The sequence below is a fragment of the Giraffa tippelskirchi genome, chromosome 2 (genome assembly GCF_054371585.1).
Source record: "Giraffa tippelskirchi isolate mGirTip1 chromosome 2, T2T-mGirTip1v1.2.pri, whole genome shotgun sequence".
Classification (NCBI taxonomy): domain Eukaryota; kingdom Metazoa; phylum Chordata; class Mammalia; order Artiodactyla; family Giraffidae; genus Giraffa; species Giraffa tippelskirchi.
In genome coordinates, this window is record NC_137276.1 from 32,857,078 (window position 1) to 32,873,342 (window position 16,265).

The 16,265-nt window shown below is 39.7% G+C and overlaps 1 protein-coding gene across 1 annotated transcript in view; it reads left to right on the plus strand.

The window, feature by feature from the left end:
- The window catches only part of TLL2 (tolloid like 2), a 137,299-nt gene that overhangs the window by 70,470 nt on the left and 50,564 nt on the right, over positions 1-16,265 (plus strand). Inside the window, exons 4-7 of the mRNA XM_081551123.1 lie at positions 5,375-5,530; positions 7,184-7,301; positions 12,578-12,756; positions 13,674-13,779. Of these exons, the coding sequence (XP_081407249.1) occupies positions 5,375-5,530; positions 7,184-7,301; positions 12,578-12,756; positions 13,674-13,779 (559 nt within the window). The remainder of the gene's footprint in view (positions 1-5,374; positions 5,531-7,183; positions 7,302-12,577; positions 12,757-13,673; positions 13,780-16,265) is intronic.

Here is a 16,265-nt window from a genome sequence, read left to right on the forward strand (position 1 = left end):
CAAGACAATCCCATGGAGGGAAAACTAGTCTTTTCATCAAATGGTGCTAGTACAACCAGATATTGCATGCAAAGAATGAAATTAGACCCCTACCTCACACTATATACAAAAATTAATTTAAAATGTTTGAAGATCTAAATACAAGAGATAAAACTATAGAACTCTAAAAGAAAATATAGATGTGAATTGTTATGAGGTTGGATAACACTGCACCTTGGAATATCGTGTCTTGGCTCCAGACTACTGCAATAAAGTGAGTTGCACACATCTTTTGGTTTCCTGCTGCATATAAAAGTTATGTCTATACTATACTGTAGTCTATTAAGTTTGCAAAAGCATTACATCTGAAAAAACAATGTACATAATTTTAAAATACTGCTAAAAAATGCTAATCATCATCTGACAACTCAGGGTTACCACAAACCTTCCATTTGTAAAAACTCTCAATAAGTGAAGCACAATTAAACAAAGTATGCTTGTAATTTATTATGTATGACACAAAAAACAACAAAAGAAAAAAATGAATAAATTGGACTGCATCAAAATTGAAAACTTCCATGCTTCAAAGGATACTATCATAAAAATGAGAAGATAACCTACAGAATAGGAAAAAATATTCTAATTTATCTGATAAGGATATGGTCTCCAGAATATACAAAGAGTAACTATAATGCAACAATAAAGACAACCCAGTTGAGAAATGGACAAAGGATTTGAATAGACATTTCTCCAAAGAAGATATGTTGTTGTTTAGTTGTTAAGTCATGTCTGACTTTTTTGACCCCGTAGACTGTAGCCTGCCAGGCTCCTCTGTCTATGGGATTTCCCAGGCAAGAATACTAAAGTGGGTAACCGTTTCCTTTTCCAGGGGATCTTCCCAACCTAGGGATCGAACACGAGTCTCCTGCTTTAGGAAGTCGATTCTTTACCACTGAGCAACCAGGGAAGCCCCCAGAGAGGATATACAAATAACTAATAAGCACACAAAGATGTATTAAACATCATTAGTCATTAGAGAAATGTAAATCAGAACCACAGTGAGATGCCACTGCACAGCCTTAGGATCAGTTCAGTTCAGTCGCTCAGTCGTGTCCGACTCTTTGCGACCCCATGCATTGCAGCACGCCAGGCCTCTCTGTCCATCACCAACTCCCGGAGTCTACCGAAACCCATGTCCATCGAGTCTGTGATGCCATCCATCCATCTCATCCTCTGTCGTCCCCTTCTCCTCCCACCCCCAATCCTACCCAGCATTAGGGTCTTTTCCAATGAGTCAACCCTTCACATGAGGTGCCCGAAGTATTAGAGTTTCAGCTTCAACATCAGACCTTCCAATGAACACCCAGGATTGATCTCTTTTAGGATGGATTGATTGGATCTCCTTGCAGTCCAAGGGACTCTCAAGAGTCTTCTCCAACACCACAGTTCAAAAGCATCAATTCTTCGGCGCTCAGCTTTCTTCACCATCCAACTCTCACATCCATACATGACCACTGGAAAAACCATAGCCTTGACTAGACGGACTTTTGTTGGCAAAGTAATGTCTCTGCTTTTAAATATGCTATCTATGTTGGCCATAACCTTCCTTCCAAGGAGTAAGCGTCTTTTAATTTCATGGCTGCAATCACCATCAGCAGTGATTTTGGAGCCCCCAAAAATGAAGTCAGCCACTGTTTCCACTGTTTCCCCATCAATTTGCCATGAAGTGATGGGACCAGATGCCATGATCTTAGTTTTCTGAACGTTGAGCTTTAAGCCAACTTTTTCACTCTCCTCCTTCACCTTCATCAAGAGGCTCTTTAGTTCTTCTTCACTTTCTGCCATAAGGGTGGTGTCATCTGCATATCTGAGGTTATTGATATTTCTCCCGGCAATCTTGATTCCAGCTTGTGTTTCTTCCAGCCCAGCATTTCTCATGATATACTCTGCATATAAGTTAAATAAGCAGGGTGACAATATACAGCCTTGACGTACTCCTTTTCCTATTTGGAACCAGTCTGTTGTTCCATGTCCAGTTCTAACTGTTGCTTCCTGACCTGCATACAGGTTTCTCAAGAGACAGGTCAGATGGTCTGGTATTCCCATCTCTTTCAGAGTTTTCCACAGTTTATTGTGATCCACACAGTCAAAGGCTTTGGCATAGTCAATAAAGCAGAAATAGATGTTTTTCTGGAACTCTCTTGCTTTTTTGATGATCCAGTGGATATTGGCAATTTGATCTCTGGTTCCTCTGCCTTTTCTAAAACCAGCTTGAACATCTGGAAGTTCACGGTTCACGTATTGCTGAAGCCTGGCTTGGAGAATTTTGAGCATTACATCACTAGCATGTGAGATGAGTGCAATTGTGCGGTAGTTTGAGCATTCTTTGGCATTGCCTTTCTTTGGGATTGGAACGAAAACTGACCTTTTCCAGTCCTGTGGCCACTGCTGAGTTTTTCAAATTTGCTGGCATATCAAGTGCAGCACTTTCACAGCATCACCTTTGAGGATTTGAAATAGCTCAACTGGAATTCCATCACCTCCACTAGCTTTGTTCGTAGTGATGCTTTCTAAGGCCCACTTGACTTCACATTCCAGGATGTCTGGCTCTAGGTGAGTGATCACACCATTGTGATTATCTGGGTCATGAAGATCTTTTTTGTACAGTTCTTCTGTGTATTCTTGCCACCTCCTCTTAACATCTTCTGCTTCTGTTAGGTCCATACCATTTCTGTCCTTTATCGAGCCTATCTTTGCATGAAATGTTCCTTTGGTATCTCTAATTTTCTTGAAGAGATCTCTAGTCTTTCCCAATCTGTTGTTTTCCTCTATTTCTTTGCACTGATCGCTGAGGAAGGCTTTCTTATCTCTCCTTGCTATTCTTTGGAACTCTGCATTCAGATGGGAATATCTTTCCTTTTCTCCTTTGCTTTTCGCTTCTCTTCTCTTCCCAGCTATCTGTAAGGCTTCCTCAGACAGCCATTTTGCTTTTTTGCATTTCTTTTCCATGGGGATTTTCTTGATCCCTGTCTCCTGTACAATGTCACGAACCTCTGTCAATAGTTCATCAGGCACTCTGTCTATCAGGTCTAGTCCCTTAAATCTATTTGTCACTTCCACTGTATACTCATAAGGGATTTGATCTAGGTCATACCTGAATGGACTAGTGGTTTTCCCTACTTTCTTCAATTTAAGTCTGAATTTGGCAATAAGCAGTTCATGATCTGAGCCACAGTCTGCTCCCGGTCTTGTTTTTGCTGACTGTATAGAGCTTCTCCATCTTTGGCTGTGAAGAATATAATCAATCTGATTTCGGTGTTGACCATCTGGTGATGTCCACGTGTAGAGTCTTCTCTTGTGTTGTTGGAATATGGTGTTTGCTTTTACCAGTGCGTTCTCGTGGCAAAACTCTATTAGCCTTAGGATAGCTATAATAAAAAAGATTGATGTTGACAAGGATATGGAGATACTGGAACCCTGATACTTTGCTGGTGGGAATATAAATAGTGCAGCTCCTTTGGAAAACAGTCTGGTAGTTCTCTAAAAGGTTAAACATAGAGTTATGTGCGTTGGGATGCTTCCACTCTTTGGTATACACCCAAAAGAACTGAAAAATATATGTCCACACCAAAATGTGTACATTAATGTTCAGACCAGCATTATTCATGATAGCCGAAAAAATAGAAACAACCCAAATGTCCACCAACTAAAGGACAGGTAAACAAAATGTGGTATACCTACACATTTATTATTTAGTCATAAAATGTAGTGAAGTACTAACACACGCTACAACACGAATGAACGTTGAAAACATGCTAAGTGAAAAAGGCTAGACACAAAAGGCCATATATTGCATGATTCCGTTTATATGAAGTGTCTAGAATAGGCAAATCCATAGAAACAGAAAGTAGATTGCTGGTTGCCAAGGGCTGGAGGAATTGATTGATAATGGATACAGGGTTTCTTTTGGTGGTGATGAAAATGTGGAATTCTATAGAGGTGATGGTTGCACAAGTTTGTGAATATACTAACAACCAGTAAATTTTACACTTTAAAGTGGTGACTATTATGATGTGTGAACTGTATCTTAGTTTTTTTTAAAGAGAGAAAAGAAGCTAGAAAGGAAACATCAGAATAAAATAAGTGAAAATAGAAGGATGTAAATAAAATAAATAAAATTAATGAAATAATAAAAATGAAAAGAATAAACAAAACCAAATCTAATTTTTAGGGGGAAAAAATATAAAAGCAAACGAGAAAATGCCCCAAAGTGAGCTTAATGAATGTATGCAAGTAGATTGAAAACAAAACCTTAAACTATCTGAATGACGAATAAAACAAATGTGGATTCAATTATTCATTTGCCTCAAGGTTAAGCAATTCTACCCACCCATCTATCTCTGCTGTTCCTAGGGATCATAACTTGAACTCAGAGCCTCAAATAGTGTCCTTATTTCTTTCCCATATTCTTCCCTCAAAAGTCCAGAGAAATCCAGAAGAGCTGGGGGATTCTATGGGGCTCTGCATTTTACAGGGGTTTATCTTGCAAATAATTTATTTTCCCAGCATCACGGACTGGTTCACTTTATTTGTCACACTCGCCAAATTATTTCCAATATTTGCAGCATTGACAATATTTGGTCAAGGCAGGGGACTGACGCAGCTTGTTCTCCCCAATGTCTGTGGCTCTGAGAAGAAGAGTACATCCCTAACTTGGCTCCACTTTAAAGGGCTGTGAGTTGTCCTAGTCACTTAATTCTGTGGCTCACAGGCTGCCCTTGAGTCCCATGGGGCTTCCTTCAAGACCTCCTACAAGCCAGACCCACTTCCATCCTAGGCCTGGGAAATGTACTACTCTTACGCTTTAAAAATAAAAAATTTTTTTTCTTTATTTTTGGCTGTGCTAGGTCTTCACTGCCGTGTGGACTTTTCTCAGGCTTTTCTCTAGTTGCGGCAAGTGGGGTCTACCCTTCATTGCAGTGCACGGGCTTCTCATTGCAATGGCTTCTCTCTTGTTGTGGAGCGTGCACTCTAGAGCATGTGGGCTTCAGTGGTTGCAGCACGTGGGCTCAGTAGTTTGCAGCTCCCTGGCTCTAGAGCACAGGTTCAACAGACACATGGGTTTACTTGCTCCAAGGCACGTGACATCTTCCTGGATCAGGGATCGAACCGGTCTGTGTCTCCTGCACTGGCAGGTGAATTCTTTACCACTGAGCCCCAGGGAAGCCCTACACATTCTCTTGCTCCACTCAGGTTTAAAACCCTGAACAGATCCAATATCCCCTTTAGAATATATGTTTTGAATTTCTCCTTTTGTGAATTCATGGGTGATATAATCACTATATGCCCAGGAGGAATTAAAAGCAAAGTAAATGGCAGCTCAACTCTCTTGCAGATGGAAAGGAGAACGCCCTGCTTCCAAAGAGTCCTGGGACCTTGCATGCTGGGGCTGAGACCTTCTCTCCCCGGGTCCGAAGAGCCACAACCTCAAGGACAGAGAGGATATGGCCAGGAGGGGTCATCCCGTACGTCATTGGAGGGAACTTCACTGGTCAGTAGCTCCAGACGAGGCTTGCTTGGGGCTGGGGGCTTTGTCTTCCCAGGTGGGCAAAGTCCTCCCTGCAAGGACTCAGGTGGGATGGAACAGATGCTGGGGTCATAGCAGTCCCCGTGCTTCAAGCTTCCTCATGACCACAGGGTCTAATGCACTCAGCCTGGGGAAACTGCAGTCTCATTTGGGGCTATGTCCTCAGAGGTGGTCACCTGGTCCCTGAGGCATTATCCCAGAGCCTCCAGTAAGATCTCACTCTGCCCCTCAAGGAGTCCGCAGTTCTAATAAGAGAGAGAAAGAGACGCGTGTTCTTAGAGAACTAAAATGTAGGAATTGTCATCAGCTACTAACTTTTGTTCCTTGGTTTCTTTTTTGTTTGATTGTTTTCTTTTTTTTGGCCTTGCCACGCGGCTTGTGGGGTCTTAGTTCCCTGACCAGGGATCAAACTCATATTCAGTACCGTGAATGCCCAGAGTCTTAACCATTGGACTGCCAGGGAAGTCCCTGTTTCTTGGCATCTTAACCATGTTCTTTCAGATCTAGTGTGCTTATCTTGCCAAAGATTTATATGACTTTCATCAAAATTAACTAATTTTATAGAGAAAACTTCCTTTACAAAGAGATTTTTTATTCTATAATTAGTAGGATTGCTGTTTTGGTGAATCATTGTTATATAAACAATTTTAACTTAAAGTGTCAAGATGGCTGTCCCAAAATGGACAGCTAAGTTACTCTTTATTCTGTATATATGTTTTAGGAGGCCAGCAAAATGATACCACACTCACATCTTCTAGATTATCATGGGAACCTCCTAGTGGTTTGTTGGTTTTCTGCAACAAAGTTATTCCAGAATTCAGATCCCATCCCCAACCTTCCTGTATACTTCCCAAACAACTCTTTTTTTCTAGATCCTTCGCATTCCTTCTACCAAAATCAAAATACAGTTGTCTTATTTATTTCAGACTGATAGATTTTGAAAAGAATACTTATTGACTGGATGAAAATATCAGCCTAGAGTTTGCAGCTACTTTATTCTTGCTCCCAATTTACTTTTTGCTTTATTTTCAATGTTTAATCAAGGAAATATGAAGAAAAGTTTGGAGGAAGTTTGAAATTCATCTGTTCTCACAGGCCTTATAGAACATTAGGCTCAAGGATCCCCCAGCAAACACTGACCCCTGATGCAAAAATATCATGAGTGTACCTACAAATAGAATTTTTAGAGCATATGGGGATATACTCTCCTATAGGTAGAAAGTAAAAACGAAGGGTTAGAATGCAGTGCTGATGAGTTACTTGAAAGGCCAAAAATTTCCAAATTAAATAACCTAAGCAACATTTTTTTAAAGTTTAGGAAAGTACTTTCAATACAAAGGAAAAATTGTGAGGCTGGGGTCATTTGAAAGTCTATTTTTACCCTCTCTTCCAATTCACAAACTCCTACTCTCTAAGTTTTGATTATTTGGGAAAGTTACATTGTATTCTTAGCCAGGGAAATCCTTAGTCCTAGTTCATTTTAATTCTGGGTCACTGAAACAAGCTTTTTTTTTTGATCATTGGAATAAGTTTTGTTAATGAACCAGCATGCTCTAGAACATCTAAGAAGCTATGGACCCACGAGTGAATTGATGAGCACCTGTCCTGTCATTTCAGGAAGCCAGAGGGCCATTTTTAAGCAGGCCATGAGACATTGGGAGAAGCACACCTGCGTGACCTTCATAGAGAGAACAGATGAAGAAAGCTTCATTGTGTTCAGTTACAGAACGTGTGGGTAAGTGAAAGTGAGTTCACCTCAATGGAGACGGAGGCAGACAAGTCAGATGGCTCAAGAGCCTTGAATTTTCTCTCTAAAACAATATATGTTCTAATATGCCGTAATATATAGGAGTCCAGAATTTTTCAGAAACTCTTCTTACCCTCAGTGAACTCACAGTCCAGGGACAAAGTAGGTAGATCAAGAGGAAGACTCCAGAATGACAAGGTGTCTGTATTTCCTGTCATGGGAGCAAGCTGAAGGAATTGGGAGTGTTTCATATGGAGGAGAAATTCTGAACCAACTTGGGGCCAGTGATCCCACTGAGAATCTGATGGAGCTATGGGCTCCCTCATGATGGATGTACATTTATGCAAAATTCTGCATGTAATTTTGTAAGCTCCATGGGCTTACAGACTTCCTCCAGAAAACATAATAAATAATAACATGATTGGATTATAACTAAACTTATCTGTTATGCCAATAAATATAAGTGTGGTGTATTTTCCTGAAAGGAAAACGTTCTCATATTAGTTCAAAATCTTAAACCCAACTACATGCTATATATGTGAGAAGACTATGGAAGAAAATGATCCAGAAAGGTTTAAAACTAAAAGGTAAGAAGGCATACAGGCAAATACTAACAAAAAGAAAGCTGAGATCACAATTCTAGTTGTAGACAACACTTTTTTGTTGTTTCTTCAATTCATTTTTAAAGTCAGAAAGTGCTAAAAAAAAAAAAGGTGAGACACTTTATAATGAGAAAGAGTACAAGCTACAGTGAGAATATAACAGTCATAAATCTTTATGCACAAAATAGCATAGCATTAACAGTCATAAAACAAGCCCCAAGAGTTTCAAGGGGAAATCAACAGAAACACCAACGGCAGAAGACTTTATTTCATTGCTGTCAACCCAAGTAGATCAGTGTCAAGTTAACCAAAAAATAAGTAGAGATTTGTAGAGGACTGGAAAAAGGTAATTAATAGAGTTGAGCCTGTGGTTCTACCAGATTCTATAACCTGTAACACATTTAAAAAATGCCTCTTAAACATTTATAGACATGGTTCATCTATTAAGTATTAAAAACACCTCAATGTGTCCTAAAAGTTCCAAATAAAATTAAAATATTCTCTGATTGTAAAGCAATGAAACTGGACATAATAACAACAACAAAAATAGAATAAATACTCCTGCACTACCTGTTAAGACCTTCTCTCCCCCACTTTTTTTTTTTTTTTTTTTACAACTCTTAGGTTTTAAAGAAATCAGGATTAAAATTACAAGACATCTAGATAACAAAATCTGACGGTTCAAAATTGAAGAGATCTGGGTAAAGCTATGTCCAGAAAAAAACCCCACGGCCTCAGATATCCACAAATCTGAGAATTAAGAATGATAGTGAAATATTCAATTTGAAGAAGTTAGTAAAAAAAATGACTACATAAAACCCTCCACCACAACAAAATAAACCTCATGAGAGCAAGAAAATGGACAAGGTAACACATTATAGAACTGATAAACTGGAGAGTGACTTCTTTGAATAAACAAACAAAAAACTGTAGATAAACTAATTACTTGTTAGTCTAAGGCAAAAAAGTGACAGTGCAGAAACATACAAAATCAGACATGCAAAAGGGAGAAGTAACCACAGATTCAGCAGAATCATAAAAAAGAACTTTATAAACTCTAGGGAAAGAAATGTTGAAACCTGGATGATGTGATTGACTTCAAGGTAGATATAAAGGACTGGCACAGACCAGTAACTTTGAAAGAAATAGGAAAATTGATGGAAAAACTCTCTCCTCCATACCACCAACCTAAAGTTTCACAGATGAATTCTTTCAAAACTTCAAGAAACAGATTATTCTGGTACTATTTAAGTTTTTTAGAGCATAGAAGAACACATTCTTCCAATTTACTTTTAATAAACTATCATGATGTTGCTACCTCAAAATGAAAAAGATGGCACTAAAAAAGAGAAAATTATAAACTCATCTAACTTATGAATAGCCATGCAAAATCCTAACTAAAATGTTGGCACATGGAACACAGCAGTAAAAGAATAAAAGAGTAGCCTGCCAAAAAGGTTTATCTAAGGGATACAGGACTAGTTCAACGTTAAGAAATGTATCTGCATGATTCAACATATTGATAGCTCAAAGGAGAGAAACCATATTCATGTCTCAATAGATGCTAAAAAGGCATCTGCACATTTCAACATACCTCATGATAGATCCTTGACTTAACACACACACATATACACATTAACATAATACACACGAATCAAATATATATATATATATCCCAAAAGCCCACATCATGTTTATCAATGATAATTCTAGAAGCATTTCTATTAGAATCAGGAACAAAAGATGTGTATGATCACCATAGTTATTTCACATTTTTTTTTTCTGGAAATACTAGCTAATGTAATTTGACATGAGAAAGATAAACACAATGAATATTGGCAAGAACAAGTATTGTTTGAAGTTAATGTGACAGGTGGTGAAAAAACCCAGAAAATCAATAGTAAAACTATCAGAAACAAAAGGAGACTCTATTAAAGTGACTGACTACAAAATTAATCAAGAGTAAATTACTTTTGCCTTAATGAAATAATTTGATAAAGTAATACTTTCATAATGGGGGAAATCACAACTTTAGTAGAAACGTAGTAGATAATATATCTAAGAATAAATCATAACAAAAATGCAAAAATATGCCAGCCATATAGGAAGAAAACAACAAAAATCTAAGGAAACTTTAAAAAAAGAAGTAAAAATGGAAATACATAGTTTCCTCATATGGAAATGCCCAACATAGTAAAGAAGTCAGGACTTCCTAAAATAACCTATAAATTCATGCCATTCTAATTTAAACAGCATCTTCACATATGTATTTGTGGGTGTTTATATACGTATATTTTAAGAGCTTGAACAAATGATATTAGAGTTTTTCATGTAGAAATAACAGAGAGAACAAACAGTAGTGACAGGGACAGAGGTAGGGGAGGAGAAGAGGTCTGATGTTCTATCCCAACATGTATGGTATCAAAATGCAAATGAAGGGCTTCCCTGGTGGCTCGGTGGTAAAGAATCTGTCTGCCAATGCAGGAGACATGGGTTCAATCCCTGACAAGATCCCATGTGTCACAGAGCAACTAAGCCAGTGTACAACTATTAAGCCTGCGCTCTAGAGCGTGGGAACCACAACATAAGAAGCTCCCACAATGAGAAGCCCATATACTGCAACTAGAAAGAAGCCCGTGCAGCAACACAGACCCAGCAGAGCCAAAAATAAATAAATAAAATTATTTTTAAAATGCAAATGAAGATAATGATTATAACTGTTTGGAACTCAAGAAAAAATAGATATATGGAATGAAAAAGAGCTTAAAATGAATATATTTATAGACTAATTTAGGTAGCATTTTAAATGAGAGAAAGATGGATTAGTCAGGGATATGTGAATATTGGGATAATTCAGTAGCTCATTTTAAAGAAAATAAAGCTGGGATACTACCACACTTCATATACCAAAAATGATTCTGGCCAGATAAAAGATGTAGGCATTTTAGAAAATGTATTTACTTATTTATTTTTGGCTTTGCTGGGTCTTCATTGCTGTGCAGGCTTTTCTTGAGTTGCAGCAAGCAGGGGCTACTCTATAGTTGCGGTGCACAGGCTTCTCATTGCGATGGCTTCTCTTGTGGCTGAGCACCGGCTCTAGGGCATGCAGGCTCAGTAGTTACAGCTCACAGTCTCTAAAGCACAAGCTTAATAGTTGTGGCACACGGGCTTAATTGCTCCACGGCATGTGGGATCTTCCCAGACCAGGGATTGAATCCATGTCTCCTGATTCTTTACTACTGAGCCACCAGGGAAGACCAAAGATGTAAGGATTTTTAAAAGAAAAAGAAAAGAAAAAGAACAAATGTGAAAAGTACTGGAAGGAAGCAAGATTGCGTATTAATTATAATCTTGCAGTGTAGATGGCCTTTCTAAATAGCACATAAGAAAATAAAGACATTGCATTAAAATTTTAAACCTTTATATGGCTAAAACACAAAGAAATGACAAAGGGAGAAAAACATTTGTAATGCATTTAACAGGCAAAGATTTAATCCCCTAATTTTCAAAAGGTTCTTACAAATCAGTAATAAAAAGATGGACAACCCTCCTTGCTCCCCAATGGGGGAAGATGTGATCTCATAGTTCACAAGAAAAAATATAAATATCACATAGAACATGGAAAACTATCCAACTTCAGTGAAATACCACTTTTTATCTATCAAACTGGCAAAAGTAGTTTGGCAAAACCAGGGCTAGCCCAGTTGTGGGAAAATAGGGGTATTTAACATACTATTAATGGGCATATAAAAAGACACAACATTTTGGGATTGCAATTTGATGGTATCTATCAAAATACCAAATGCACATATCCTGTTATTCATTGATTCCATTGCTTGGAATTTACCCTACCAAAAACAAGTAAGACCCCAGCGGTTTCTTCATTTTGTATTTTGTTGTTTGTTTTGTCTCCCTCTTCCCTGAGGCTTCAGTTAAATAGAAAAAACTGAAGTCAGTCTAAATGTGTGTTAATAAGAGACTGATTAAATAAATTTTAATACTCTGTTGCTTTGAAAAAAATTATATTAACATTTACTATTATGAAAATATCTATGAACTAAGGAGGAAAAAAGGCAAGATGAAGGACAATGTACATGATATATTTTGTAATTAAAAATATTATATGTATATATACAGATGTATTACAGTTTTTGGACTAGACTTCAAGAAGCTGTCAACAATAGTTATCTTTGGAACCTTAATACTGTACTTAAATCTTTTGTGACATGGGCATGTATTTTTTAAACATTTTATAGAAGTTATCTGAGTGGTGGGATTATGGGGCATTTTAATTTACTTTTTACAGCTTTCTATATTAGGAACAATGAATATATATTTTAAAAAATAATTGTGCCCAGAAGGGAAGTCATCTCTAAGGCTCCTCTGATAATAGCAAAAAGACTCATGCTTTACAGAAACTCAGGGGCTCCTTCCTTTGTCTCTTCCTTGTCATCGGAGACTCGGGGATAGAAGAGTTGGGGAAAGTATGTAATTGTTTCCTGGAGGAGAGGCTGTATCTTTCTAAGGATTCTCCAGGCCACCGAAAAGGTCAAGAGCCAATTTTGGAGGGAATTCCTGCCTTGGGAGGGAAGTTGGACAATGAGATTGTTTTCAAGCTTCACTCCCTGATCTGCTGACCTGGGTATTTCTGCAATTGTCCAGCTGTTGTTCCTATGTTGGGCGCCGAGGTGGAGGCCCACAGGCCATATCCATTGGAAAAAACTGTGACAAGTTTGGCATTGTGGCCCACGAGCTGGGCCATGTGGTTGGGTTCTGGCATGAACACACCCGGCCAGACAGAGACCAGCATGTAACCATCATCAGAGAAAATATCCAGCCAGGTAAGGAGTCTGTATGGAGCCTAGAAGCCAGCGGTCAGGCAGGTAGCATCATGGGGTCAGGAGGGAGGAAAGAGAGGGGTTGCTGGGGGCAGACCGACACTCACTTGTAAGTATGGAGGCCTTTGTCACCAGCACTTTGTCCTTCATCCATGTGTGGTCCTTCCTGGGAGGTCATCTGCTAGAGCTTTCAGGTTAGAGCAGAAGCAAAATGATTCCATGTTGTAAAGGACAGTGAAATCCAACTCCATTTCCTAACAGAATCGACCAGAACACTGTTGCAGCATCAAAGCTACTCATCCAAAAAAAGAGTTCTCCCAGTTGCTTTTCTAAGACTCATTTTTGCTGATGTAGGCAACACATATTTTTGAAACTGAAATATAATTAGGACACAAGTACATGAAAAACAGTATTTCTGCCTATCCCAAGGCAGATAAAGTGTCTAGATTTCTTAAAAATACCTCCCCATGTTAAACAGTTTTATATAGAAATTCATATTGAACATGAAAGTCACTGATTGAATAATATATTTGCCTTAAAAATGCTTTCAAGAGTCTGAATAGTGAATTTGAGATTGAACTTAAATATTGGATTTCTTTTCTTTGTTCCTTCAATAGCAAGACTAGAGATTTAAAGGCAATTTTTTTTTCATAACTAACCTGTCTATTAACTTACTTTAAGAGTTTTGAGAGGCATTTTGGGAGGGGTGTTGGGTGGTGGGGTTGGGACCACATAGAGCTGTTCTAAGTTTCAAATTTCTAATCTGTCAAAAACAGCGAGAAGAACCACCACCAAGCCTGTCATTTGACTGACTAACAGAGCTCTCGGAAGTTGCTATGGGCCCTCCTTCTCCCCTCCTCTGCCTCCTTTCAGGTGCCTGCCTTGGTTTTCAAAGACCTTAACAGAGTGTTGTGTCACAGGTCAGGAGTATAATTTCTTAAAAATGGAAGCTGGGGAAGTGAGCTCTCTGGGAGAGATGTACGACTTCGACAGCATCATGCACTACGCCCGGAACACCTTCTCAAGGTCGGGATCTATGGTTACGCCTCATCTGTGTTGTACTGTGCCTGCCGCAGGCGGGGGTCGGATTCCAGCAGGTCTGCGGAGAGCAGGTCTCTGCATGTTCCTAGCACAGTTGGCATGTCTGTCCTTGAAATACGGTGGCCTCTGGGCTGCAGTGAAATATAATCTAATCAAGTTCCCACTAATAAGATTGAATCCCATTGTGAAGCTGGTATTTCATCATGCCCTCATGTCACAAGCAGCAAACTAGAAAAGGGAAATTATTGAGGGGTTGGCTGGAATCATAACTTAGAGGCTCTGTGTAAAATTTCCAGCGGGTGGGGCCCTCTTCTAAAGTACATCCAACCAGGTCTCCTAGAAGAGGTGTGGTTTATTGGAAACTAGACCGTGTCAGAGCTGGGAGGGTGGTAAATCAGGGGTTCATTTTATTAGAAAGTGGGGCTCCAGCCAGTTGGGGGGCTCACAGGTAGCAGAGGTTGGAATGAGAACAAAAATCCAGGTCTCCTGCCTGCTGGCCACACGTGATGGTAACTGGTGTCCTCAAGCCTGGGCAGGCCAGTTATTTACGGCTGGCCTCAGCAGGATTGGTTTTGATGAGGTTGCTTCTATATTACCGTATTACCCTATGCTTATCATGTAAGTATTTTGTATGGAAAAGTGTTTCGCTGCTCGTCCCAGTTTTGTAGATTTTTCCACTAGAGTTATTTTTATCTCTTGGCATTTTTTTCCCCTTAGTTTCAGCCTAAAATCAGCTTGTTTGCTTTTTTATTTATTTATTTAATCATTAAATAAGATTTAAGGTGATTCCTGATATATACAAGAAAAAAAAAATAGGTGAGGAGACTTGGAGATGTAAAGAGGGAAAAAATAAGGGTAGATAGCTATGTTGAAGCTTGGAGTCTATTTGGTATTCAGAATATATGCCACAAAGTCATGTACCCTTTGTTGGGGTTGGCAGCAAATCCTGCCCCATGCTTCCTAGCAGGTCATAGCAAGGAGGGAAACAGTCCATTTCACGAGTCTCTATGTCCATCAAGATCCAAGGAAACCATTAGTTCAAGAGACACACAGCTCTTGGGAGTGGAAAGGACACTGTTTACACAGGCTGCTTGGCTCCTGGGTACAGCTTCTGAAAGCATCCTGCCGATAAGGTCATACTACCATGGGCGACATTCTCCACATCTCAGCATCCCAAGTTCCAAGGGGGCACTGGTCCTCTGGCCACACAACTGAGTTAGTTATGATCACCATCCTGCACCCAGGCAGGAGCTCTCCAGTGCTTTAGTGGGTGGAGTTTGGCCCAAAGTCAGCATCTTGGAACACCTGGCATGGGAGTGACCTACACAGTTCTCTTTACTCTTCTTCTGGCTCTTTATCAGAAGATACAGAGGGCAATATGATGTAATGAAGAGACCACTGACCCAAGAGTTGAAGGCTGAATTCTAGCCCTCGTTCACCCATGCACCTTGCTGTTGAAGGAGGTCTAGATAGTAATTAGGAGCAGCTTTGTGTGGGATCAGATCTCCACCTTCCTGGCCCTCAGTTCCCTCATGAGAGAGTTGAAACAGATGTTTTCTGAGCCCTTCCAGCTCTAACATTTCATGTTGTAATTTCTTAACCAGAATGGGTGAAGGATTGACAGGTATGATCTCACACATTGCCATATGGGAATCTGAGGCTTCCTCTTCCACATTGGGAAATGGAGACTTTGAAGGACCTAACCTGGGAGTCTGAGAGGCAGGATGAGTGCCCCCTCTGCAGATGCTGGAGGTGGGATGCTTGGATGTGGGGGTGAGACTGACTCACAGGGCTGGGAAGTGGTGCAGGGAATAGCCAACTTGCATCGCATTAGCTCTGGGGGTTGCTAAGTGGAGCCAAAGTATTGATTTTTTCAGGGAATCAAGGTCAAGTTGGTCCAAGTGAGAAGCTTGTACCTTGTTGTTGTTGTTGAGTTGCTCAGTCATGTCCTACTCTTTGTGGCCCCAAGGGACAGTCTTCCCTGTCCTTCACCATCTCCTACACCTTGCTCAAACTCATGTTCATTGAGTCGGTGATCCCATCCAACCATCTTGTCCTCTGTCGTGCCTTTCTCCTCCTACCTTCAATCTTTCCCAGCATCAGGGTCTTTTCCAATGAGTCAGCTCTTGGCATCAAGTGGCCAAAGTGTTGAAGCTTCAGCATCAGTCCTTCCAATGAATTCAGGGTTGATTTCCTTTAGGATTGACTGGTTTGATCTTCTTGCAGTCCAAGGAACTCGCAAGAGTCTTCTCCAACACCACGGTTCGAAAGCATCAGTTCTTCGGCCTTCAGCCTTCTTTATGGTTCAACTCTCACATCCATACATGACTACTGGAAAAATCATAGCTTTGACTAGACGGACCTTTGTTGGCAAAGTAATGTCTCTACCTTTTAATACACTGTCTAGGTTGTTCACAGCTTTTCTTTCAAGGAGCAAACATCTTTTAATTTCATGGCTGCAATCACCATCT